The sequence below is a fragment of the Micromys minutus genome, assembly GCF_963924665.1.
Source record: "Micromys minutus genome assembly, chromosome: 8".
Lineage (NCBI taxonomy): Eukaryota > Metazoa > Chordata > Mammalia > Rodentia > Muridae > Micromys > Micromys minutus.
The window spans coordinates 48,253,137-48,272,238 of record NC_137977.1 but is presented as its reverse complement, the minus strand read 5'-3'; the positions used below and the strand labels follow the sequence as shown (position 1 = coordinate 48,272,238).

Below are 19,102 nucleotides of genomic sequence, written 5' to 3'. Positions count from 1 at the left end.
CTCGTGGAACATTTAACATAACTCTGATCATTTAATACCTACTTGTCTGACATCTACATTGATCTTTTCGTGGAACATTTAACATAACTCTGATCATTTAATACCTACTTGTCTGACATCTACATTGATCTTTTATTTGGTTGTAAACTAATACAGGGGACAAAAGTGCCATTCACATTACCTCTACCAACCCCAACCGCTATAATTATCCTAATGACAATAAACAAGCCCCATCCCTTGTTAGGCAATCAAAGAACAAATGTAATACAACTCACTATCTGGTGGATCAATAATATAATCAATTATAATGTGGCTAACTTCAAATAGACTTTAATTAAAGACCTAAGGCATGAGAGAACAAAAGGGGATTCTATTTGAAATGTGACTCTAGGCATTCAATGAAGATGCCAATATCTCGGGGACAACCAAATTGATGTTCTAGATCTTGATGTGCAAACCGCTTTGCATTCTATGAATGTTTTCTTGTAAACTCCTGGGCATTAAAAGCCAGGAGTACAAGGAATAAGGCTGAAGTCACCCAAGCTGGGCTGCCTGAGTTTAAAACTGGATTTTCTGCCTACGGGATTTTATTCTACTCGAGACTCCAGTGGTGTCTGAGATGCACCATTTTTTTTTTCTTACGAGCAACAAAACACTTGGCTCTAACAATGACACCATGCTTCAACAATGCCCATGAATCATTCACAGCAACCTCAGATGGCTCTGACATTTTTATCTGTTCAAGGAAATTTGGCAATTTTTCTGGCATTTGGTGGCAAATGTTTGCTCTTCATGTGTCTTGGTCACAAAGGATAAACACAGCTTCATGGTTTTGTGAGCATCCTCATGTTCAAGCCACCAACACATGCTGGATGAGAAGCCATGAATTTCAGTAAATCTTCCCACAATAAATATTTGCCCCACTGAGAACAAACTAACACCGCGCTTACTCAATGGTTTACTCTTTTGATTTTCAAAACCAGTCTACTTTAACTAAACTCAAAATAAGGGGTACAAGATACTCAGGCAGGAAACCAGCTCGGAGAGATGAGGAGCAACTGTGCTCAAGTTGCCATAGGCAAGGACAATGCCATGAATCAGGACTTTAGTTCAGTAGCAAAGCACACCACTCTTCTTGCTCTACTTACAGACCAAAGAGACTGTGACCCCTATCTGTAGTAACACTCACCACAGAGGTCTTAAAGGAGAAAGAAGGGGAGGGAGGGCTTCTTGTGGTTGCTGAAATACTCTAGAAGCTGATGAGCTCACACAAATTACTCAACCTCTCTGAGCTTCAGCCCACTTATGTGTAATGAGCCCACTCCTCTTGGGCTGGGTCTAATTTAGCACAGTGCCTTTCATGCACTGTTAAGACGCTATTCAATAATAACACATTTAAGCCGATCTCCAAAAGCCTCTCCTAACAAACAGTTACAATAACTAATGGTGGTCCAGCACTGGCCTCCCTCTGAGCTCTGAGGAGAACGAAGTGCTCAGAATTCAGCTTGGACTGGCATACAGCATTTTATGATTCTGAAGAAGAGAGCAAAGAGTGGAGCGGGCAGCCAGCAACCTATTAATGATTCTGAACAAGAAGAGAGTGAAGGCTGGGGCTGGCAGCCAGCAACCTATTAATGATTCCAGAGAAGAACTTATAGCCCCAGGCATGTGGTAGTTGTTGACAAACACTGATCAGTTATTTGTGTATTTTAGAGGCATGGAGTACAAATATGAATTAAGTTAATGTTGTTGACTTGGCAGTGTGGATCAGAAATGGATAGAGACAACTAAGGAAGACTCTGGGAATACAGCCGGGCCTCAAAGATAGAGGCAGGAGTGTATCTCGATGGGTCATCCAAAAGAATGGAGTCACACAGGGTAGGAAAGTTATGCTTGTGTCCGTAGCAGGTGGCAAGAGAAATAAAATACGTTATTAAAATCATTGGAAAGTAGGAGACAGACACCAACCTGTGGTCATGAACACAGCTTACCGACCTGGTGAGTCAGTCATTTTCGCCAGGGAACACATGACCAGCAGATGGAGACAACTCAACAGATGTGATAGTGAATTTATGTGTTAATGATTGTATTCACTTATTTCCCGTTGTTAAAGGAAGCTACCCAAGGCTAGATTTTTTTTTTTTAATTAAGTTTATTTTTGAGTACAAAGTATGGCATTGACTTCTGCTTGGCTCTGTTGGGGACTGAGACTCCTCACACTGTACCGGATCCCAGAATATTTGATGGCATTGTGATGGGACCTGTTATAGCCACTTGCTCCCTCAGATCTGGTAATTCTTCCCAAGGGGAATGTCTCCAGTGATTTAATCACTTCCCACTGAGCCCCAGTTTGTGAGGAAGAGCAGCAGTAGTGAGGACTGGGAAAGCCTAGAGCTCAACACAAGCTAAGCAAGCACTTTACTCCTGAGCTACATCCCCATCCTCAGCTCTTTTTTTACAGGGTCTCACTAAGTTGCCTGGCTGTCCTTAAACTCACTCTGTAGTTCTCTAGGCTTTACCTTTTCAAGGTTCCACTATCTGACAACACCTCACAGCTTCCTACACATGAACCCTTAAATACAGAAGTTAGTTTTGTCTTCTTTCTCTTTGCAGGTGGATAAAACCATCTCTGTTTTTTGTTTGCTTGTTTTGCTGATAAAATAAATATGGATGGTTTTCCTTTAAGTGTTACATCTGTTTGATGTCTAGGAATTGAAAACTTATTTGATGTACCAATTTTATTTTTGGGAGAAGTGAAAGCTGACATTCTTACACCTCTTTTTCAAGGCATAGCTTTGTTGTGCTGGTCAAGGACTTCTGGTCAACCCAGGGGACTTTGTGGTCACACAACACTTGACAATTCACTTTTCAGAAACATTGCCTCATTTGGTCAACTGCTATTATCACTTAGGCACAGGGACAGTCTGAAGTAAATTTATGAACAGTTGGCCACAGCACACATTGACAGGGAAGCTCCCATCACTGTTCCTATTCCGGGGGAATTCTGAGTAAGTTATCAAACGACTTCTCCAAAAAATGCTCTCAAGCATGTCCTGAACCCACATAAAATCACTTTGGCAAAAGGGGGGGGTGGGCTCTTTTGAATAAATGTGAGAGAGGAAGTAATGTAAAAGTCTGGAAGAAAATTATCTACTTATTGAAAAAAATTAAGTTCTGTTAGATTAATTAAGCATTTATAGGTTACCATGTTCTGAATGTTACACAGACCTTGGAGTTCTGTATGGACTGCATGCACAGGGATAGACATGCCCCTAAAGATGTAGGTGAATTACTGCACCCAGGAATCCTAGATTTTACTGTGATCTTATCCACCAACATACAGCAGTCAGCTACTCAGACAGTAGGAATACTCAACAACAGTAAATAAAACCCAGATTTGCATGAATAAGAAGAAGCCCAAGGTTGACTTACACCGAAGTTTGTGCTCTAAATAACGGAAGTTGGAGTGCCCAGCTCTTACATCACTCTGAAGCACAGGCTGCACCCTTGGAAGGTAGTACTTAATAAAGCTTTCACAGGAAGAAATGGAGCTGAGATGTCCACTGCCACCCACACATCTCCTCCCTAGACCCATGGTGCTCTCAGGAGCAAGCCAGGCTACTGAGACAAAAAAGAAGACCACTGAAGAGACAGAAGGGAGGGAGGCAGAGATTGCTCACCTTCTGAGAGACAACATTCATTTACTCAAAGATCTAAATAACAATTGTGTGTTGGGTTCTTTCTATACAAAGTTCATTGTTGACTTATGAAAATTATATGGGGCTAAATCCTTGATTTTTCTCAATAATATTTTAAGAACTGAATTATCTACTGATCCTGGTTTCTACATGCCTATGTAGACCTACTGGGAAGAAATTCTTCTAAGGCATTTTACAGATAACACAATAAATATTCACTGGAAAACAATACTTTTCAAGTACATATGGGTCTGAAATAAACTTTGGTCAGGCCAGCCTCTACAGCTACACTCTAATGTTTAAAACGTAATTTTTAAAAGTAAATAAATGAAAATACTAACACATTAGCAATATTTTCTCTGAGCAGAGGGTTCTGAAGGATTCTTTTCTCAACTTATTCTGCAGCTTTCTCTACTTTACATAATGTGTGTGCCTCAATAACCAGAGGGGGACGGTATCTCAAGTCAGCACTAGCGTTGATATAGAAAATGAGACTGATTAGCTTAACTACAGGTAATTAGTTATCCATGAAATCGCCCTGCCCAATTAAGTGAGCAGCCATTACTGTAAAGCATGCTTTGAAGTGGATACAGGGAGATAAGCCCCAGCATAGCTCCCAGGTCCTGGAATAAGAGCTCCGATGCTGCAGATGGCACAAGGGCTAAACCATGTGGGCCCTGGTGCATACCACACTCATGGCTTTAGTTCCAAATTTCTGTCCAGTGGCAAACAGAAATGAACAGGATTGCTTATACTGTCTGTAAACCTTCATACAGAAAACATTTATCCCTTATAAAAATAATAAAGCAAAAATATTAAAACTCTGGCTATGTTTGCTTTTAGTGGGCATATTTTAATATCTACCAAGGCCTTTGAACTGGATATGAGTGCTGAACTGAGATGGCCAAGTCCTCTGTGTCTATGTGGTGTATATCACATATATGTAATATAAGTTCATACAGCATACATATATGCACTGTAGTATATCAATATGATACACGTTTGGTATTTGTTTTAATACATGCTTGTGTGTGTGTGTGGTGTTTGTGGTATATAACACCTATGATACCTATACTATATATACATATGTGGGATGTGTGTCTATGTACCTGTGCATGATATGATCTTTGTGCTATAAATGGTATTTGTGTGTGGGCAATATGCATGTTGTTTTATATGCATGATGATTGTATATGTGGGGGCATGTATGTATACTGTATATGGTACATGTTTATGTGTGATATTAGTGGTGTGTGTGTGTGTGTGTGTGAGAGAGAGAGAGAGAGAGAGAGAGAGAGAGAGAGAGAGAGAGAGAGATACATGTGGGATTCCTGAAGGTAGATTAGTACAGTGACCTACAGTTAGCCACCCTCCTGGATCTGAGGTTGTCAGAGTAATTTCTTCATCACAATTAGGTACTCTTCAGGAATTCTTAGGAAAATGGAAGGCTCCCTCCTCAGTCCCGCACTGAGGAATCAGTGACACATGCTGGCAGTGGACCTGCAGACCAACATTTCTGAACAATGGCTAGCTGGGTGAATCAAATCGGAGAGCACTTGCGGAACGGAATACACTTAGGGATTCCTTATAAAGATCCTTTCTCACAAGTAGGTAAGACCATCCCATTTTCCAGAGTAAGTCACTCCGAAGCTGGGGAGAACCCAGCAATAGCTTGCCACCATACGATCAAGACACAGTAGCATGCAGCCCTAGCAGACGGTGGCAGGTGTCTTTTTGAAGTTTTCTCTGGGATCCCTTCAGCTCAGGCACACCTGCTGTGTGTGCCCTGATCCTCTACCCATCACCCCCAGATGCCAGCTCCTATCCCTGCTCTGACATGGTTTACGTTTTCCTTTGACTGTATCAGTTGTCATGTGTCTCTAAACAGTATGCAGCTACATGGTCACATCACACATGATCAAAGGACTGCTTGGCCACGTATGATGCAAGTCCATCTATTTAACAAGAGAACATTTAACATCTGTCTGACGACCTTGCTCTTTACTGTGTACAAATTATGATTCTCTCCAGGATCCCATTTAATGACAAAAAGCGAAAAGGAACGGGGAAGAAAATGGTTTTTGTTGCTTACAAAGGCGATGGCCATTTTGAAGCTCTCTAATGTGCTCCATTTCAATGTTTTCTTCAAGTTAGTTAAGCACTGATTCTGCAATTGTCAGCTTTTAAAAGTCTATCCCCTCCTCCCTTCTGCCCCACTGTGTGTGTGTGTGTGTGTGTGTGTGTGTGTGTCTGTCCATCTGTCTGCTTGCCTGTCTGTCTGTGTGTAGGCTCATATGAGTGTATTCCTATGTGTGGAACCCAGAAAACAACCTCAGGTCTCAAGCCTCAGATACCATTAACTTCCCTCCCTCCCTCTCCCCTCTCTCTGGCCCACTATTCAGCCTTCTTCCCTGGCTGATTAGAGATGTCTGCTTCCACCTTACTAGCACTAGCAATGGGATTATAACTATGCCTATGTGGGTTCTGGAGATCAATTCGGGCCCTGTTGCTTGCAAGGCAAACCCTTCACCAACTGAACCATGTCCTCAGCTCCTAAAGTCTGATAGAATGAAGCGGAATCAAAGGGAAGAACTGAAAAGGTCTCCACTTCTCTGAAAAGAAAAACTACTCTCCCCCAACATCTGTTCCACTCTGGAAATGTGCTGGTTGTAAGATCCCTGCAGACCCCCATATTCTCCACACCTCCTTCTAGCCTGTGTGGAGAGCTGAATGAGTGTTCAGGCTTGACATGTGAGCGTAAGCTCCGTCTCAGGCAGAGAGAACAGTGATAACGGGTGGCTGCCAGCTGCGTACCTTTGCGACACTCGAGGGGCTTTATTTGGATTAAGAGGTGCAGTTGTTTGCAGAATCTGAGGGGGAGGAAAAGCAACATGACAGGCACATGCCTGTGCATCACACTTTGAACTTGGGTCTCCAGCTATGGCCGCAGTTGTATACTAGGATAAAAGCAAGAAAGCCTGAAGTCCTGTGAGAGCTTACTTACTCACGGATAGGAGTTGGGGGTGATTTGGGACTTCCAATAAACTGAAATCAAAGTGGCTACAGAACTGAGCAAAGACTGGATTCCGTACATAGTGGCACTGCCACCAGCATCCTCCTTCAGGTCCTTCAGAAAGCCTTCTGTGATTTCCTCTTTAACCTTACTTGTCTATGCAACAAATCTATATGGGCAGTCTGGAATGTATTCAAGTTGAGACATGTACATTTAGAACTGTACGTTTATCTACAAAATTGCAATCACAAGTAATCAAATGGTTAGGGAATCAAATGCCTATACATGAGAGGAAAAAGCATTAATCTGTTCTAGGATTTGTGTCTTCTATTGAAACAATTCAGCAGGCTCTAGCTTTTGCCACAGAATATTTTAGAAGCCTGTAAAACGCCTATCTCTTAAATGAGGCTGCCGATCAGCCACTCTCTGGGGTTAAGTTGAATAGTACCCATTTTCTGTTAAAATGCTTTAATCGTATAAAAACTGTGGCAGGGAAGGATTTCCAGTCCCTTCTGATGCTTTCTGCTATCCTAACCAACCTTTCTTAGACCATGAGCATCTGAAACTTGAATAACTACTTCTTGGGTTTGCTTCTTGCACTGGACCCCACAACTCCCTCTTGGATCCGAGTAGATCGATCTTTGGATGACTTTTGTTTTAATAATTGCAACATTGCAAACTCAACGTGAAGTTGTGTCACTCTGTGAAAGTTTACTCAGGTTGTCCAATTAAGCTCTTCAAGCCTCCCTTTTTATCTTACATGCATGCATGCTCTCTGGCCCTGTTCCTACTCACAGCCCAGACTGTCTCTTGCAGCTACTCCCTCTTCTCCTGGCACCAGTGGGGAGACTTCTCCAGAACCCATGGAGTAATCATAGGCTCCTAACTTCAGTGTGAGAGATTTCTGGCTACAATGACCAAACAATACACTTGTACAGATGGGCTCTTGATATCTGCTAGTTATTCCTGCGTTAGTTGGATTGGTAAGTAGGCATATCGTAACAGCCCCTGTTTCTCAAGAGGCAGCAAAAGGCTCAGATGGTGCCATGGTACATTCGTAAAGATGGTCCCTGAAGCCCAATTGGCAATGATTTCATGCAAAATAGTCTATGGACATGAAACTTTTAAGTAATCTTTTATTTGACAGCACTACTATCGCCCCTGCCCCCAGTAGACATTACAACAGTTTTTTTTTTTTTTTTTTTTCAAAGAGGGGCACTTTTTCCTGTTTCATCCTCTCTTTTTTCTTGTGTGTGTGGCAGCTGCTGTTTGATCTGCTCATTGGCTCTGATTTGTTTCATGTTTCAGCCAAAGATTAAAACTGCTCTGTAATTCTAAGCAGATGGGCCTAGAAGCCCAACCCTATAATTATACATTCTCTCTCTTTTGCCCTGGAACTGCAAGCCTTCCATTCTGACTTTTAAGATGCTGTGATGGCTGAGGCTCAGTGGACACCTTGGCAATCAATTGCTCGGGCAGGTTCCGCGAAGCCTGGGGGAACTTCCAAGCTGTCCCAAAGACTACAAAGAAAATAGCACCCCAGAAGCCTTCCGTTCCCTTCCTCTCATTCTCTGGGACACAGGGTGGGGTGGGGTGGGGTGAGGGTCTGTTTCACAGTACTGACCCCGATAGGTCAGCTGCAGGTTCAGATGGTTTCGGTGGATGTTAAGGAAGGAGAGAAGTGAAGCCATCCGGTTGAAACGTCAGATGTCTGACTGACAACAGAAGGACCACACCACTGCCTACCACAACTATCGGCAGCCACCTGTCATAAAACATGCTTTTGTCCTCTTCAATGCAATTGTCTTATTTTTGCGCGGTGCAATTTCTGGAGCCCCTTACGAGAGCAGATGTCTGTGGTTCTGCAACCTGGAAAACCAGCGCAAGCAGTAGCACAGGAAAATGCGATCCCACACTAGCGTAAGGGATCTGGGCATCCTTCAGTCTGGCTTCCATGATCCGCTACCAAGAGTCCCCTTGCGCCCAGAGAGCCCAGCGGCATGCTAAGCTTCAATGCAGAGCCAAGATGCAGGCAGACTACAAACACTGGTCCTCAGACGGCAGACAAACACCCGCGAGACGAGACGTGTCCTCCCTTGTAAACCATCACAGCTTTCTCTGAGAGCCCCTGCTGCGCTCTGACACCGGTGGAAAGGGGACCGCAAAGCCTGCGATTTTGTGACAGTTTACAGCTGGTAAGGCCCTCAGAGTGGATAAAAAGTTTTCCCTCGGCTGTGCAGCTACGGATGTGAGAGATTAAAAAGTATCTGGGCGAAGTTCGCATCCTTCCAGAAAGAACACTGCAGCAGCAAAAACCACTGTGGGCGCCGCTGGGGGAAGGGGCTCCGCGCACCGGCCAGAATGAGCAAACGGGCGCACTGTGCCCCAGGCGACCGGGCGCGACTCCCGACGCCGACGGCCAGGAGATGAGAGGACCGGACGCCCCAACTCACTCACCCATTCCCGAACTCACCGTGCAACAGGAGGGCTGGGAACAAGTATCCGAGCAGAAGGCGGCGCACACGGGACATCTCCGGGCTCCTTTTGGCCTCGCTGTAGTCCTTCTCCGTCCCCTCTGAGCGCGCTCGCGGGTCACTCCGGTGCGGGGCGCGCTCGGCTCCTCGGCCGCAGCCCCCGGCGGGCGCCCGCCAGGCCCGGCCTCAGGCGGCGGCGCGCCCCATACCCGGCGGTCGCAGCGCGGGACTGAGGGGCGCGCGCTCCCTCGGCGCCGTCGGGCCCCTGTCCGCGCGGGACTCCGAACCGCAGCCCAGCCTCTCCTCGTCCCGCCCCGGCCCCTTGGCTCCCAGCCCCAATCCCGAGGCCCGCCCCGGCCGCGGCTCGCACAGCTCGGAGGTATAGTGGCCGCTGCTGCCGCTGCCGCTGAGCCTCTTCATATTTGCAGAGCTCCACAGGCGGCTCGGAGGCGGGGCCTGGAAGGGGCGGGGTGTCAGCGCGGCCACGCCTTGAGTCCCGCCCCTTCTCCAGCTCCCCTAGCCCTCCAGCTAGAGACCTCCGCGCCTCTCCTCCTCCTCCTTGCTATCTCCTCCCACTCCTCTCCCACTTCCTCCAGGGCTCCAGATCTTCTCCCCCTTCTCCCTCAAAGGCCCGCCGCCTTTCCCGTCTGCCTGGGCACATCTCCACGTCTTCACCCCCTTTTCTCTTCTGCTCCGCGACTGCTCACTCTTGAAAACTGAGACCCTTGGGCCAGGCAGTTGCTGCTTGTGCTACCGTCACCTTCTATGCCATTCCTGCTCTCAGCCCCAAACTTGTACAGCCCTCTCCACTGCACGTGTAGAAGTCATTATCAAGGGAGTATGAGGGTCTTTGAGACTTAGGTTTTTAGTGGGATCTTAGTTAAGCGGCTTTAAAAATAAATGGGCTGGTTGTGTTCTTGCATGAGGACTTATGAAACAGAGAGGAAGAGGAGGTTGGAGGGTGTTGAGTTCCGGAAACCTGCTGCAGCTCTGGGCTCCCTGGAAAACACGGTGTTCTCTGTAAATACTACCAGTCTATGCCTAGGAAACACCAAAGCCTTGTAGCTGGCCCCTACTTGTCCAGGGCAGGGTTTAGAGGGCAGGAGTCCTTTCTCCTTGCCACCCTTTTTGTGTTAGGCTTGTTGAAACCGGGAAAAGTTCATAGAAACTTGCATGGCTCCTTCGGAGACATTTTCTCTCCCAGAATGAATAACCACTATGAAGCTGCTTTAATTTGTGGTCTGTGGTCTGTTCAAGTTCATATTGAACTTTCTATCCCAGGGCAAGACAGCTTCCTCCTCTCTTTCAGTTCTCCTGTACTGGGCAGTCCTGTAGTTGACTTACCTGGAAACCCCTTCCTCTACAAAAGTCTTGCCTGGGCTTCCTCTTCTTTCACGGGGGTGGGGGGAGATTACCAGACCCCAAAGATGACCATCAGGTCACCTCCTCCTCAAATCGGGATAAAGAGCAGACACGAGACCAGATGGAGTGAAAAACATTTCTTGACTCAACTCCGGCTGGTGCTTTTCCTAATAAAACACTTCAGCTACATGCTTGATTTCCCAAGAGGGTTTTTCTGCCCCTTTGAACAATGCAATAATTCAACTCCTTGGGCATTAGACTTTTAAAACTAGCAGGACCTTAGCACTGAACAGTTCCCACTCTTCCAGGTTCTTCTCCCTGGGCTGTGTATGAGTGTTTTCATGAGATGCCTTGGATGTGTTCATTCCTGTTGTTATCTTTGCGTCATTAATACAGGATCATAACGCTCAGCAGCAGCCTTGTGCACAGGGATCTTAAGAGAATTATCTATGCCACTGTTTGCAAATCTTGAAGATGAAAGAATCTCCGTGTGTGGCGAAGAAAGTCTCTGAAATGGCGCCCCAGGAGATCGAGCTGTATTTTGTCATTCCTGCTCTGTTCAGTTTTTTTTTGGGCTGGACTTTGTCCCTGGCCATTGATGACCTCGGTTGCTAGACTTGAGTAGTCAACCATTGCCTAGAGAACAATGACTTTAGAAATATGGTTGTTTCCCAAGGATCAATCAGTTTTTCATCTTAAACCTTGAACTTATTTCTTCTGCGATGTTGGACAGCTGGAAATGACACAAATAGTTCACTTGCCTGATCAAGCAGAACATTGGGCCTGTCACCAGGAACACTTATGATGTATTTAATCATTCTACATCTTTTAATCTTGTGATATCTTTGAGTCTGTTGGGGACTATTTGAAATGAGCTGACAATGTAGGAAGGACTTCAGGGTGGTGTGCTTCCAATGAGCCAAACAATGGGGGCGGGTCATTCATCATCTATCGGCAGAAAATTAGGTAATTTACATAATTAATCATAATTTGGTTGTGTTATTTAGATGATAAAACAAAAAGAGTAAAACCAAAAGGCTAGTAAAACCAAAAGGCTTGTAACTTGGCATCATCCCCGACACTCCAGTTCTTTCAACTTTTGTTTTCCTAGCTGGTCTTACTGATGTGGCATAAACAAAATTTGCATGATGTCAGCAGTTTGAAATTTGTTTTGTCAGTTGCATTTTCCCCATGCACTCTCCTAGATCTAAGTGCTGGGCCATCTCAACATGATTATACCCAGAAATGTCCCAATGGACTCCTACCTACTACCTACTTTGGATCCACCCCCAATAACGAAGCTCATTCTCTGCATCCTCCACCCCTTCCCTCTCTTCCTCCTCCCATTTTTCTTCCTTTTCTCCTCCTTTCTTTGCCTTTTCCTTCTTCATCTGCTCTTCCTTCTCCTTTCTCTTGCCCTCCTTTCTCCTTTAGACCATGACTCTGTTCAACATGTTTCCCAAGCTGGCCTTGAACTCCTAGAGTCAAATGATCCTCTGACCTCATCTTCCCAAGTAACTGGCATTGCAGTTGCATTACGCTCTAGGTACAGGGTAGCTTTTAACCTTTGCTGCCAGTATACCAGCTTCTGGAGAAGAATGATTTAAAAAAGCACAGTATAAATCTGTCCTGGAATGACTATGTTGGGCTCTGTGCCCAGAGGAACAGAGTTGGGAAGAGCCAAAGAGATGAAAGGGCAATTGTTGACTCTAGGATCCTCAGAGCAATAAGTGAGAGCCAGGTGGTTCAGGTCTTGGCAATGATGGGAGGGGCCCTGAAGCAGGTAGCCAAACAGGATTCTCTAAGTAGGATCAGCAAGCATGGTAGAATGTACCCTCCCCCCTTCAAATTCTTTGAGTCTATTGATGGAGAGGAGTGCGTGCAAAGAGCTACTATGTTCTTAGCCACATAGCACTCTCCAAATTCCCAAGATCTGTGCTGTTCACAACACATTTGCCAAACAGTCTATTTTTGTAAACATGTTCTGTCTGCTGTGGATTCTGAGCAGCGGTCAATGCTGAAGTGGGTATGATACAGCTCATAGCATCCAGGGATCAATTTGGCTTGATTTTCAGTAGTTGTCTGAAGGAAATATCCTGCAAAAATGTCTGGCATTTGAATGCTTGGTGCATAGTTGGTAGCTATATGAGGAGAATTAGACAATAAAGCTCTTTTGGAGGAAATATGCTACTGAGGACAAGATTTGAGGCTTCAAAATGCTCAAACCATTTCCAGTTTGTGTTTCACTTCCTGTTTGTGGTTTGAGATGTGAGCTCTCAACTGCTCCAGTCACCTACCATCTACCTCTACTCTGCCAACATGGACTCCAACCCTCTGCAACTGTAAGCATTAAATAAACCATTCTGTCTAGACGTTATATTGGTCATAGTGTTTTATCACAGCAATAAGAAAGTAACTAATATGCATACACAGTATGTGTCACAACCCTCAAGAACCATGAAACAGTAAGATTAAGTCCTACGTCACTGTTGCTCAGCAAGTGAGACTCCCTTTGCTACTGTTTAGTTTTCTAATGCAAAAATAATCCTATAGAAGTCAAATTAGCAATGTGCTATCATGTGAGCCACTAGATGTTCCAAGGATTCTCTGTTCATGAAGAAATTGATATATTTAAGTGCAAAGCAACGGAAAGCATACCTTCCAAAACATGCTTAGTAATAGACACATTTGAAACCACTTTGCAATCCTCTCTGCCTAGAAGCTGGAAGATGTCACCAGGAACTGATCCTCTCACAACATGCTGGGTGTCTGAGCCAGGTCTGTGACTTGAATGGATTCCTAAAGACTAGAAGCAGGGAAGATTGGAAATTACTGTCTTGGCTACGGTCTTCTCAGCCCAGGGTATCCTTAGAAAGGATTCTCCTAAGAGTTGTACATTTGAAACTCACTTCCTAGATCAAACTTGATTTAAAATAATAAAACAGATTAGATGTAACTCTGAATTGCACAGACTCTGACCTTAATCAATTACATGTCACATTGCATTTTGGATTCTGGGGGTTTCTGAAGGGAATTTATGAAGGGATTTAGAGGGGACCACTCCGACTCTGCAGTTTATTTATGGTGTACACATCCCAGGAATGCTGGCCAGCTGCACAGGACCAAGTGCACCCAAAATCATGTACACGTGAGAGTGATGCAGCTTAGCCTGCCATTCACCATCTGTCTGTCACCAGATGTTTGGTGTGACTCATGGCAAGACTTGGACCTTGAACCCTTGGGGTCATGCCACAATGTCCATTGTTGGGAGATTTGTAACTCTGTGATTCCTAAAATTGACATTCTTGTAAAATGATTGTCTGTTTATCTATGAGCCGGATCTGCTCAGTCTAGAGCTTTTGGTTTTTTGAGGATAGAAAGACTTGATATTAGGTGGGGTTTTTTATGTTTGTTTGTTTGTTTTTGTTTTTTTTTTTTTTTTTTTTCTTTTTTGGTTTCTTCACAGACCCTTCACACTGTGGGCTGTCAGTTGGGTACATGAGACATGGCAAGCTTAGATGATCAGTACAGAGTCTTAATAAGGCAGTAGTATTCCAAGCCACTGAAAAGACACCACGAAAGCCACAGGAAGACACAAGAAAACTGACACTCACCAGGCCTGCTAGAAGGTGTTATGATATACCTAGATGTGAACTCTAACTCTCTGCAACCACATCACATATGGCTAGACCAAGGACATTGCTCAATGGTCAAGCATTGCTTTGCATATGCAACTCTATGAGTCACATTTCTAGTACTGTAGGTAGCAACCACAATAACCACAACCCATGGAGATCCAGAACATTCCAAATGCTAAGGAGCCAGGTAATTTGGCTGTGTGATTTTGGGCATGTACTCTGACCAAGCTCTCATATTATATTTGACCAGGTGCCTGCACATAGCTAAGCATTAGATAAGTGGATTATCAAACATAACTTATTAACAAGAACACATTTATATTATATCCTGCATTCTCATCCATGGTAAAATTACCCCCCCAAGCAGGAGGGGGTGAAATACTGCTCTTTGCTGTTTATATACCTTGAAGATTATTTTATTTGCTACTGTGGGTAGTATAATATTAACAATTCAATATGAACCATACTCATAGCCCATTATTTTAATTTGGCATCATGTAAAATTTCATCAACACAGGCTTGGCTTGAAAAAGATGTAATTCTGAAGGTTCTAAAGAGGTTTAGATACTGTGCTTTATTTATATTTGTATTGATTGTTAGTACAATTTATATTTAATAAACAGAAAACTCAAGTTTGTGGACAATTAAAATTACTTACTATTCCTTAAGCTCAACACTCTGTGTTTACCATACACAACTACCGCTTGAGATTTCTTGGCAGAATTTCAACATCCGTATTGGAAGGAAGTATTTATTTGAGGATAAACTTAGAGAGCTGAATGATGACATTCAGACAGAATAAATCCAACGATACGATGTGTTCTTGGTATATCAGGTACAGATTCCTTATTTGATAACACAATCTTTGATTCCATATAATTCCAGATTTTCCAGAGACATAGTTAAGCATGTTTCCATCATATGACCACCATCCAAAGACCAAAGCCAAAGCCAAGAAGAAAACGGTGCTCTGAATTACATGCTCAGGACCCCGTAGGATGTGTCCTTAGTGCCTTACACAGCAATGTCGTGGCTGCCTATCTCTCTGCATGTCCAGCAACTCTGCTTGAGCTCCTTTGTCTGTAGTTTAGCTAGCTCAGCTCTCTTGGTCTATCTTTGCAGATGGGAACTAAGACCAAAGAGGTCAAATAAGTACTGCAAAGTCACAGCTTTATACGATGTCTTCCTTAGGTTTACAAGAACTACCTTCAGCTTTATATCTCTATCATGCGTTTCCTACCCTACATCCCTCAAGGTAAAAATGTCCGTTACCCATTTGCAGATGTTTTCATACTTATTGACATTGTTAATTTCATAGTTTCCTGTGTGAAGAGGCAGATGATTTTTAGATTGGATATTACCATCCATAGGGTAGGCAGGTGGACTCACCTGGTGACTAAAAGGTTTCCTACTGCTCTGTGGTCCTGAATATTAGTTGTATAACTAGTCCATTTCCTTGTGAGACTGCGCTTTTCATTGTGTATAGAAAGAGAAATTGACCATGTAGGAATGGTCCTGCCCAATAGCATTCCATCTCTCTGGAGGTCTTTTAGTAAGGATGAGCATTAGTACATAGTCTATAATGATGTTTGATAGTGTGACATTTTTTAATGCTCAAAGGATTTCCAGATCTTTTGGTCTTCATGTAGTTTGAAGAAGTCCAGAAGACATCAGGGCTATTTTGATAGGAAAAAGAAAGGCTAGTCCTAAGCTAGAGTCTTGTTTGAAAAACCTGGTGATTCTGCTGCTCTCATCCTTATAGAGAACACAGGACAATCCCATAATAAACACAAGCTCTGAAACTACTAGCATTCTGACCAATGTAGAGTGAAAATTAACCTCCAAACCACAGGAAACCACTATATGCTTAGAGTTCTTTTTTTTTTTTTCTGATTTGTCTCCAATTTTTTTCACAGGCTTTAGCAAGTGCCTAAATTATTAGTTTTTCAGATTCTCAGTGGATGAGATAAAACCAAATATTTAATGGCAATGGGCATACTGAATCAAATGACAAGGCTGTGAAAATCAATAGGGAAGTAAGAAACTCAGTCAAGTGTACAGCTGAGCCCTTAGGAAGTTCCTGAACCAAGAATCAGACATTGTGGCAAGTTCACTCAGGTCAAGTCACAGGACTGGCATGTATAAGAAGGAAGAGTCCTCTGTGTGTAGACTAACAGGGCCCAGCTGGTTGCTCTTAATTCAGATGGGAAGCCACACAGCCATGAGGACAGGATAACCCATCTGCAAGGATGGGCATCCCGGTGCACAGATTCTACAAGACACCTAGAGCAACAGGGAGTCACACCACATAACTGCACTGTCCTCAGATTTTTTTCCTTGGAGTCTGAGAATGTTAAGAAACTCTGTAACAATGGGTAGGGGTAAAAATCCTGTAGTGATTGCTTCAACTCTGGCAGCAGCATCCATCTTGAAGTAAATTGTGAGAGTGAAGACAAACAGCCAGAAGGGAGGAAGGACATGAAGACATGGAGACCCTTCAAAGTCAGAGTTCCAGCTCACATATCTGGGAATCAGGTTATCTTCCCCTTCCACACTTTACTTCCATATTTTCTCTTATGATGATCAAAAAAATGGAAATCATGAGCCTTCTGAAGTGTTGCTAAACTGTTGAATCAATTCTTTATTTTCTTTTAACTGGGTTCTATTGGCTTTTTTAAATTATAAATTCAACCAAAAGCCAATGGAATACTTGGGAGAAAGAGTAGAGCTGAATTGAGCAAGCACAGGCTTCTAACTGTGTATTCTGTAGCACTAGGACATAGCAACTACTTACATATCATTTACATTGTAACATCATCTAGAGGTGATTTAATGTCTCCAGTGATATGCACACAGTATGTGTGTGTACCATGTTCTTTGGAAAGTTGTGTTATGCCTGGGCCTTGAACATCTAAAGATTTTCATATCCACAGAGAGTTTTCAAACTAAGTCCCTTGTAAATATCAAGGGACCTAAGTCTTTCCTCTACTATATATATTGTTGCTGTTGGTACTTTTGGAGTTGCATTGGGTGCTTCTGTCCAAGCATCCAAGTAGATTTTATATAGATGATAGACATTGTTTATTTGATTTGATTGTTCGGGCAGGATCTGAATGTTAAGCTAGCAGTCCTGCTCAATTTCCCCAGTGCTAGGATTACAGGCACATACCACCATGCACATTTCTCTTTGTTTAAGTTTGTAACCCTATGACTGTGAGTTTGTAACAGTGTGGCTATGAGTTTGTAACAGTGTGACTATAAGTTTGTAACAGTGTCACTATGAGTTTGTAGCAGTGTGACTATGAGTTTGTAGCAGTGTGACTATGAGTTTGTAGCAGTGTGACTATGAGTTTGTAACAGTGTGGCTATGAGTTTGTAACTGTGGCTATGAGTTTGTAGAGATGTGACTATGAGTTTGTAACAGTGTGGCTATCTGTGGCACTCCTGGTTTTTTTGTCTTCATTGTAGTATAGTTTCCTGTGTCCATTTCTTGTGATTAACTATTATATGCTTTTGTAAGTGGACTATAAAGAGCACTTCCTGGGAAGAGTCCATCCAGGTTAGATAGCAAACCAAAAGAGTGGGGAAAGGGGGAAGAGAGAAGGGAGATGCTGACTTTCTACACAGGCCACCTCACACCCCCTTTCTAATATTTTAATGAAAAACAGAACCTGGAAACATTGCCGATGCCATTGCATAACTATGATGATTTTGCTAAGGCTTGGTGGATTTCCAAATACAGAATGAGAGACAAAAGTATGGCTAGAGGGGAGAGACAGGCATGGTCTGTGCTTTTCCAAAGTGGGACCAAGTCAATTCTACTTCAAGCTGAAATGTATTACACATTGTCACCAACTCCATGAAAGCCATTGTCCCAGCAGAGCCTCTATTCCTTTTGATGCCTTGCTTAAAGGTCATTTGAGGAATGCTGGTCCAGCATAGTATATTGAGTGATGTACAACAAGTTTAACATTTTGGCCCAAGATCCTACACATAAAGGACTCTCTCTTTTTACACAGGCATCCACATTTCTGACAAGAAGAAATTTCCTGGCCAAGAAAGCCTAGCATGTGTGTAGGTCTGAGTCTGAGGGTATAGGTAAACATGTTTGTGACCTGAGGATTCTTCATATGTAACAACTGAAATCATATTGTACTAAGACAACTTGAAAAACATGAATTCTCCATACAGCCAAATAACATTAATAATAACAAATAAAAAAGAATATAGAAAAGAAACATCGTGGGATGGTGTGTTGGTTAGTTTTATGTCAACTTGACAAACAAGCTAGTGTCACTGGAGAGAAAGGAGCCTCAATTGAGAAAATGCCTACATAAAATGAAGCTATAGGTAGGTTATTTTCTTAATCAGTGATTAATGGAGTAGGGTCCAGACCATTGTGGGTGGGGCCATTCCTAGAATGGTTGTCCTGGATTCTATAAGAAAGCAGGCTGAGCAAGCCTTGGGGAGCAAGCCAGTAGCAGCACCCCTCGATGCCCTCTGCATCAGCTCCTGCCTCCAGGTTCCAGCCCTGTTTGAGCTCCTGCCCTGGCTCCCTTCAGTGAAGAATTACAATGTGAAGTATAGGTCAAACTAACCCTTTCCTCCCCTACTTGTTTTTGGTCATGGTGTTTCATCGCAGCAGTGGAAACCTTAAGACAGACAGTCTTAGAATAAAGCTATTGTCTAAGAAAGTTGCCTTCTTGGTCTGACAAGTATTTACTGAAAATAGTCTTATTCCTCCTCTTATACATGTGGTTTTGAAATGTGGGTTTTCTGCTGGGGCAAATCTAATCACTTGTGCATGGGGGACTATGCTAGTGGATTCAATGCTTATTTGGAAGCCACCAGTTTTCTTGAGTTTTCTTGGCATCTATTGTATTCTTTCTGCCACCTTCTGAAACACGTGGGAAGAGA

The 19,102-nt window shown here is 43.5% G+C and overlaps 1 protein-coding gene across 1 annotated transcript in view; it reads right to left on the bottom strand.

Moving 5' to 3' along the window:
* Positions 1-8,667, bottom strand: part of APCDD1 (APC down-regulated 1) — a gene marked incomplete at its 5' end in the record, with an annotated part of 26,236 nt that extends 17,569 nt beyond the window's left edge. Inside the window, 2 exons of the mRNA XM_080920118.1 lie at positions 6,513-6,568; positions 8,554-8,667. Of these exons, the coding sequence (XP_080776244.1) occupies positions 6,513-6,568; positions 8,554-8,667 (170 nt within the window). The remainder of the gene's footprint in view (positions 1-6,512; positions 6,569-8,553) is intronic.
* Positions 8,668-19,102: the final 10,435 nt, after the last annotated feature.